Source organism: Grus americana, chromosome 15, assembly GCF_028858705.1.
Source record: "Grus americana isolate bGruAme1 chromosome 15, bGruAme1.mat, whole genome shotgun sequence".
NCBI classification, from domain to species: Eukaryota; Metazoa; Chordata; class Aves; order Gruiformes; family Gruidae; genus Grus; species Grus americana.
Window position 1 is genome coordinate 2,115,739 of NC_072866.1, and position 8,090 is coordinate 2,123,828.

General features: G+C 42.1%; 1 protein-coding gene across 1 annotated transcript in view; it reads right to left on the reverse strand.

Moving 5' to 3' along the window:
- Nucleotides 1-7,862, reverse strand: part of DNAAF8 (dynein axonemal assembly factor 8) — a 101,779-nt gene extending 93,917 nt beyond the window's left edge. The window contains exons 1-4 of the mRNA XM_054843237.1: nt 7,748-7,862; nt 6,213-6,372; nt 3,342-3,455; nt 2,057-2,545 (exon numbers count right to left, since the gene is read on the reverse strand). Coding sequence (XP_054699212.1) covers nt 2,057-2,545; nt 3,342-3,455; nt 6,213-6,359 — 750 coding nt within the window. The 5' untranslated portion in view covers nt 6,360-6,372; nt 7,748-7,862. The remainder of the gene's footprint in view (nt 1-2,056; nt 2,546-3,341; nt 3,456-6,212; nt 6,373-7,747) is intronic.
- Nucleotides 7,863-8,090: the final 228 nt, after the last annotated feature.

Genomic DNA, 8,090 nt, shown 5'->3' on the forward strand with positions numbered 1-8,090 from the left:
AAAGATGGCCTGATACAAGACCAAACATACATATTCCAACCCCATATAATGCCGAGAACTTCTTACTGCCACTAACATGAGAAGGACTTTTGGCTTTTCACTTCTTTGAGGTGAGGACCACAGCCTTTTTTTCCCCCCTTCAACTTCTGACCAGGGCACATTCCTATTCCTCTAGGTACAGTAAGCATCAGATGCTGTCTCACAGCCGCTTATCACACACTGAAGATAGGATCATCATTTTGTTGCTATGAATCACACGTACAGTGGCTGAGGGGATGCCCACATTGCTAACTTAGGTATGAGAACCAGTTTGTGATGACAAAAGTTCACATGCATTTAAAACACTGATTGCTTTCCCCTCTGAATATTATTTCAAATTAAAGTTTTAATTAAACACCCACATCCATCTGAAATATCATTACCAGAACTTAAAAGTGCTCATGATTTTTTTTAAAAGGAAGGTGACTGTTAATTATATCACAACTACAGCTAACATGCATTTCATATCACCACTCAAGAGCTTTAGAAAAGCAGAAGCAACCTCCAAAACACACAGTTTAACTTTGTAAAAACCTGTCATCTGTTCCTCCCATTTAAGAGAAGATTCTCACTCTTCCCAGAGCATTAAACCTTCACACATACCTGAACCATGATTAGATCTATTCCAATATTATAAGCTGCAGCTGATGAAAGGTAAAAGCCTGATGAGAGTCACAAGCTGAAGTGTTTCACACCAACACAAAGCTAATACTGGTTCAACAATGTCATTGAGGTGTATTGGTCTGGAAGAGTGAAGAACGACTGACAACTGAGCTTACTACAGTGAGAACTATGTCACAGGTGAGTACAGGTACTGTTTTATCAAACCACCTGAAGGGAAAGACAACATATGCATTTGCTTTAATTATGATGCAGTTAGTACTAAGCTTCTTTTTCAATAATAGTACTTAAATACAAACCATTATAATAAAAAGACCAAACTACATATAACCTGCTGTACTAAGGCTCTTTCCTCCTAACCCTGAACAGGAACAGCACTATTGTAAGGTACTATACAGGGTCCAGAAGAAAAAGAAACAAAGATTTGCACAATTCCATTTCTAACACAGAAAGGGCCTTAAATATACTTGAAGAAAAAGTGATTTCCAAATGAACTGATATGATTTAGAATCAAGAAGAATCTGTATATCAGTTTTAGCAACTTGGCATAAACAGAGGTACCTTACTGAGCTGGGAAGTAACAATCAGCCCAAATCTAAACACATACACCACGCACACAAAGGATACAGCCTTCCCCTCTCTTTATGAAAGGGAGAATATACTAAGCCTGGCCTCAGTACTCACCCAAAAGCATCAGACTTCAGTTGTCTACGATATCACTTGTCAGTGACATCAAACAGGTTCTAAAAGGATAATCATGCCTCCTGTACTAAGAGCAACTGACTTATGCAAAGTGAGATGGGAATTAAACCTAGAACTACTTGAAAAAGATCCCCTCCAATAATGGCATGATTAAATGACACAGCACAATTTAAAAAACACCTGCATTCTTTGCCTACACTAGAACCACTCTAACACCAAAAAGTTTAGTTTTGTGAGTATAGACGAGAGGGGAAGTGAAACATCTGTACTCTGATTCTATAGAAGGCTTTGGACAAAATATCATGTTCATGTTCTCTGCTAATTAAGTCCTAATGACCTTAAAAATCAATACAGGAAGTAGAGCTCTGTAATTACGGTATCAAAGTGAACCACCTCTGCATGCTGGGGCCCCATACCAGCTAAGCACACACGAGCCAGTCATCCCACAGACCTAAGCACCTGCCTTAGGTGGAAGGGTTTCAAGATTTCAGGAACAACCCTAACCACCTTATCTTCTCACCTCCAGCATTACCATTAGTGCTACAGAACACACAAGACGCTGGAAGGCTGGAAAGCTCACTGTTTTAATGCAAAGTCTGGCATTTTGGTTCTTTAGTAGGATTCTGCAAGCAATGCACTGTGCCCTCTACCACACAAGCAGCACTCCCCAAAACCATTTATTTGGGCCATTTACCTGCAACGACAAATGGTTTAGTTCTTGAAGACAATCATCTGGGGAGGCTTCTTCCTTAGCAATTCTTTCTAGACTGTCACTAATGCCATGGGAGGAAGGCTTGACATCTAGCTCTGGGTGGCCTGGTGATGGCTCCAGAATTATCTTGGAGAGTATTTTCGTCTCTATCAGCTTCCTTCTCTCCTTTTGACTGCCCAGGTCTTCCACAGACAATGCTGTATTAAGCCAAGAGTTACCTCTTTCCCCAGCCTGCTTCCCACCTAGTTCCTTCTCTTCAAGGTTTTCTGTGGAATCTGCAAGAGACTCTTCAAGAATAGTTCCCTTTTGGCTTGGAATGTCTTCAGTATGGCTGGCAAGATTGGAAGTCACATCTTTAATCATTTGTGCATTTGCAATGACTTGAGCTTCATCTGTTTTTTTCTGAATGCCAGAAGTTTCCAGATCTTCATTCCAGGTCTCCCATGGGTCTCTTCCTGTTTCTTGGGTTTGCTACAGGTAGAGAAGATACACACATGCAGACAGTCACATCTCTCTAAGCTTTAGAAGCTGACAGTAGACCAAAACAAAGTGATTGGCAGATAGCAGCTCCAACTCAGAAACCATCTGGTAACAGCACACGCCATATCCATCATGGTAAACAGTAAGACTGTTCACTTTTCAAAGTCTAACTTCAGGAAGTATTAAACATCCTTGAAATTAATTTGCCTTACATCTGCTCATAATATGACATTTCTTACACAGAGATAAACAAATGGAAAAGAAGTGCAGTAAGTTAGTCTTCCCATGATGAAAATCATAGGGTCATCTAGCTTCTCTGCCAGCTTTCTATGATGGCTAATCTTCATCACTGCAGACACAACATAATCATTTTATCTCAGAAAAGCTGTACAAGGGATAAACTTCATACTTGTCCTCCTTACTACACTGTGCTAACTAACTCTATGTTTTCTAAATACATAAAATGGTGGCTGAAATTATTTCAATCCCTGAAAAAATTTAGGAGTCATTGCACAGTATTACTTTTAGTGCAGAAGAAAAAAACTATAAAAGGACAATAATAAAAACTGCAAGTAGACAGGACCAAAAAAAAAGTCAGAGAAAGCTTAAAAGGGTCATTGTGTAAAGAGAAAGAAAGATCTAGTCTCTGGTGGGAGAAAGTACTGGGGACTCTGCTCTTCTATCACACAATTCAGTCAAATAGGTCAAATAACAGCAGCTACCCACACTGGAGACAACCAGAAGAGTGGGGTTACAGTAGTATGGCCTGCACACAACAGTCAACAACCTGCACGTTTGAGTCTTCCAGGGAAAACTCCATCAGTTCTTCTGACAGGTCAGGAATTAAGTTTGGCTGTTCCCGCTGGAAGATGAAAAGCTCCCCATCACTCTCACAATCAGACTGCAAACAAAAAAAAGAGAAATTAAATGAAAGACCATAATAGTCACCTAAATAGCTATTTTGTGGTGACAATTTCTATGTTATCACCACTTGACTGAAGTTCAGAGACAAGAATTTTCTCTGTAGTCGCTTCTTCACTAGAAAATCTGATAGCCCAACACTCAGCAACCTAGGCCATCTTACAGTGGCCTAACATTTGAACAAGCTACAATTGCATAAAAAAAAAATCACATAAAACATTAAATTACCATTGAGGTTGATGACGAACATCCCTCTGTGCAAATCAATGACAAGAGCAAGCAAATTCTCTAACTCCCAAGTGATTCTTTGCACTACCTCATTCCCCATCACAGAGCAGCAAGAACATAGCTACTCCCTAAGGAAAGGGAAGCTGGGCAGGGAAGCAAGTAATGGGAAGAGGCAAGGGCCTCACCAGGCAAACTAGTTTCACAGTACCTAAGAGGAGTAACTAGTACAGACTAGAAGTAGTGACCAGGTTGAGTCAAGAATCCAGATCATAAGGCAATATCGTGGTGATGAGGCAGGTCAAAGATCAAGCCTGAAAGTCAACTCACAAGCAAAAGTCTGGATCAAGCAGGAGTACAGCTAGAAATCAATACTCCTCCAACATAGCTCAGACAAAGACTGAAGGCCCAGAGCTGGGCTTAAATAGAGCTGCTGGGCATGTGGGTGGGAGCCCCAGGTGAGGCTGGTCAGGGCCATGAAGGCTTATTACTACAATCAGAACCCTGACGTTCCCTATTCAGAATGCAAAGCAGTATCTATATTTGGTTGGACAGAGTTTAAATAGCTTTGAAAATCTCTTTTCTGAACATAAGATAAGCACTTGAGATGAATCCTTATGCACAGACACCAAAGTAAGATTAAGCAACTCCTCAGCAATCAGGATGCAGATTTCCTGCTTGCCCCTTTGTTTTGCATTTTCAGTAACTCACACTTAGGAGAATTCTCTCTGTCTGGTATAATTAATCTTAACATGAAGCAAACTGCAACAGAACTTCTCTCCTCTTAATAAATTGCATATCAGGGTAATGAATGTACTTCAGGGCATAAAACACATTTGTTAGTGCCCTTTTTCGAATGCAAGAGTGCAGCCCATTATGGATCTCAGATGCATAAATGTATTTTCCCACAAGTTGAAACTGCTCGGACAAAGGTGCAGCACTGAAACTGCAGGCTCAGCAGGCTACTGTTTCACATTAAGCAGGAGAGGGATTATACAACCAGATCTTTTGGATGCAAAGTAAGGGTAGCATGTAAGTGCCAAATAGATTGCCTCAGTTGCTTCAGCAGGAAATTTTTTCCACATGTAATAGAAACAGAGAATTTGGAGGTTGTTTATAAGTAAAAAAATGTTCAACATGATTTAGAGTTACAGAATGGTATTTGGCACCAAAGTACAAAGCTATCTCTCTTGTCTTAACCTGATTGTACGCTTCTACAGCAAGAATGCCTAAAAATAACTTCTGAGCGTTGGGCCTTAATCTATACTATACAGACACAAATTAAAATGCAATGGTTGTTTTAAATAACAAAACCAGAATGTAGGTAGAGGGAAAATTAAGAAACAGTGAGGCAATATAACTTGTCCAACATGTTAGTGGTAGAGCCAGGTGCAGAAAACAAGTAATGGAATCTGTACCAACATTTTATCCACTAGATCACACTGCTTCTGATGATTGATTAACAATAAGTAATAAATACCCCACGGAGGCATTTCTGGCTCCTTCACTGCTCACAAGACTCCCTTTGTATCATTAAGGGCCACACTAAGAATAAAATGTATCCTTTAAGTGTTCAAAAATATTTTTTCAAGTTCATGCATGTTTGAAAATTAGCAAAATATTCTGATTAGGCCACTAATAATCGAGTCTTGAGACACATTATCACCATGGAAAAGTCAATGCCAGAGCTAGCATCTTGGACTAGAGAAGATGACACTTTTAGTATTTCCTCCAGATTGTTGCTGTCTTGTGAACAGAGAACTTCAGCAGCCAAGAGGCAGCCTGTCCCAAGACACTAAGACCCAGCAAGTAAAAAACCTGTAATGGTGAAGAATACTACACAATATGTGTCAATATTATGCTTTATATTAAAAGACTACTGGCATTATGCTTCTTTGCAGGTAGAATTGAAGCACAAAAACTCAACATAGCTTGTGAGGAATTACATGCAGGGAAAAGAGCAGAATCCAGGACTGAAATATCTACCAAATGCTTTTTTCAACAGACCACAAAGTCTTCAGGAATATCACTTTCCTGTGATCCTCGTACATAGAAAAACATACTAACAGGCCTACTGTCTGGTGAGTACATTATTGGAATGAATAGCATACTACTCTCAAGCATAAAACCTTACAATTTCATTTTAAATCAGCAGCATGCTACTTTTGTACTGTATTTTTGAGTGAACAAACTAAGAGGAAATGCAGGCTCATTATGCAAGATGCCCACTACCCTCCTCTTCCAAACCCATAAATACTTATGGTCTGGAGAAGTCAGTCCCATTTTCAAGTTGCAAAGAATACGGTGAGAGGAGATGGCAATTACATTTCAATAATTTGAGACAATCCAGAAGGCTGTGGATTAATGCACAGTGTTAGAACAGTCAGAACAGGTAGCCCATCAAGGATACCATACTAGCTACTCAGAAATGCCTGGCTAAGGTGACCTTCTCTTGCTGTTGAGAGATTTTTCTAAAATACAGTGAGGAAGAAAGGCTCATTCCAGTGCTTACTGTGGAGGTGTCAGAGTCCAGAGATGGGAGCTGATCTTTCACTGCAGCGAGTATGGCTCCCCATTGAAATGTTCTGTTACTCCAAAGAGCAGCTGCAGGAGGCTCAAATGGATGCTCTGGATCCTTACTTTGCCCTTCTGAGGCCATTCGAACAGCTTCCCTTCAATCAAATGAAAGATGAGCTTAAGTACACCTCACGAAAGAACATAAGGGGTGATATCAGTACAAAGCAGGAACAAAGCATGCGCATTCAGGGTCAGCATAATTCTCAGCACTCCCTGGGTTTTCACTCTCAGCAGTGAACGATAAAATCTGCATTTTTGGAGTCGTTCCTTTCCAGCTGAGTTTAGAGGGCTGAGAGCTTTCTGCCCTGCTCACCATATCCACCCATTATTGGGGCCATGCAATGGGCAGTTTAGCCCCTCATTTATAAAGTATTTTTCAGGATTCTGAGCCAGACTAACTTGTAACTGTGTTCTTAGAAAAGCATGTCCACACTGCCTGCAGGGAGAGGGGAGAAACTCAGCGAAGGCAAGGCTGACACCTCTGCTCTCAGCTGGGATTTACTCCTCTTCCCTATCCCTCCTCACTGCTCAAATGATAGATTTTTTTTTTTCTTCACGGGATTTGTATAAAAATAGTTGAGAGTAGGCACACTCTGGGATTTTGACCTCTCAAAGTAGTTTTCTTATAAACTGTAGTGTTCCTTGATGTGCACGAGGAGTAGAGACAAAACAGCTGGGACTGCTGGATGAACAAGTTAGATAATGAATCCTCATGGAAAATTTTTGCTTTTTAAATTTGACACTACAATTGCATAGTTTCCTGGGGAATCAAATGTGGGACTAAAGAATTTCTGTTTGGCAGGAAAAGTTAAGAGGTTTGTGACCGTATGTTGTTCAGGACTGAATTAACTGTTTATATGATTACACTATCACTATTATTTGCAGCGGCATGGACCAACAACATTCTTCTAAACATAAAGTGAAACTCATCTTATGCCCTAGGAGCTTACAACTCGAAAAGCGCCTTTAAACACACTTTATATGCCATATCCATACAGTGGCGGCTTTGTTCATGTGAGAAAACCCCTGAATCTGATTTAGGTAAAGAGGAGGGCAATCCCCAAGGCTGGAGCACTACTCTCTGACAGTAAGCAAAGGTTCCTAAGGGCAAGAGGAGTCCCACGGGGATAAAAACAAAGTGCCTACTGTGGCTCCCTCTGTCAACTTGAGAGAAGGTCAGTCTCCCAAGGTTAAGGATGTTATACTGGATCTGACTTATCAGTCATCTAATCCAGCATCTTCTCCGGGAGCAAGCAGTATTCTACGTTTAAAATGCAGTGCAGACTTGTTAGACGGCTGTAACACAACACGCGTTTTCTGGAGAGTTTGGGCCAATTGAGACGTGAAATCCTGAGCTGCTCCACGTCGCTAGAACTGACATTTCCTGTCACGTCCATCTCGGGAGCCTCACTGGGCGCGATGGCAACGAAGGAGAAGCCAAGAAGACGAAGGCAACGGCGGGAAACAAACCTTCGCTTCGAGGCGGTACTGACGGGCACACAGCCCGCCGCAGACGCTGCCCGCAGCACCAGTGGCGCCACAACGGCGGGCTTCGGGACGCGGCAGCGCCAGACGGACACCCTGAGAGAACCGCTGACAGAACTGCCTGACAGCCACCAAAATGGCGGCCCGGGCGGCGCATGCGCAGCTGTGCCACCCCGTCACCACGGCAACGCGGCCAGCAGCTGCCCGCACTCCCGGCCCGCCGTCCCGGTGCCGTTCCCCGCCGCGAGGCCTCCCAACCTCCCAACTCCCCTTGAGCAGCCCCTTCCCCTCCTCACTCACAGCACCCACCCGGGCGCCTCAGAGTCCC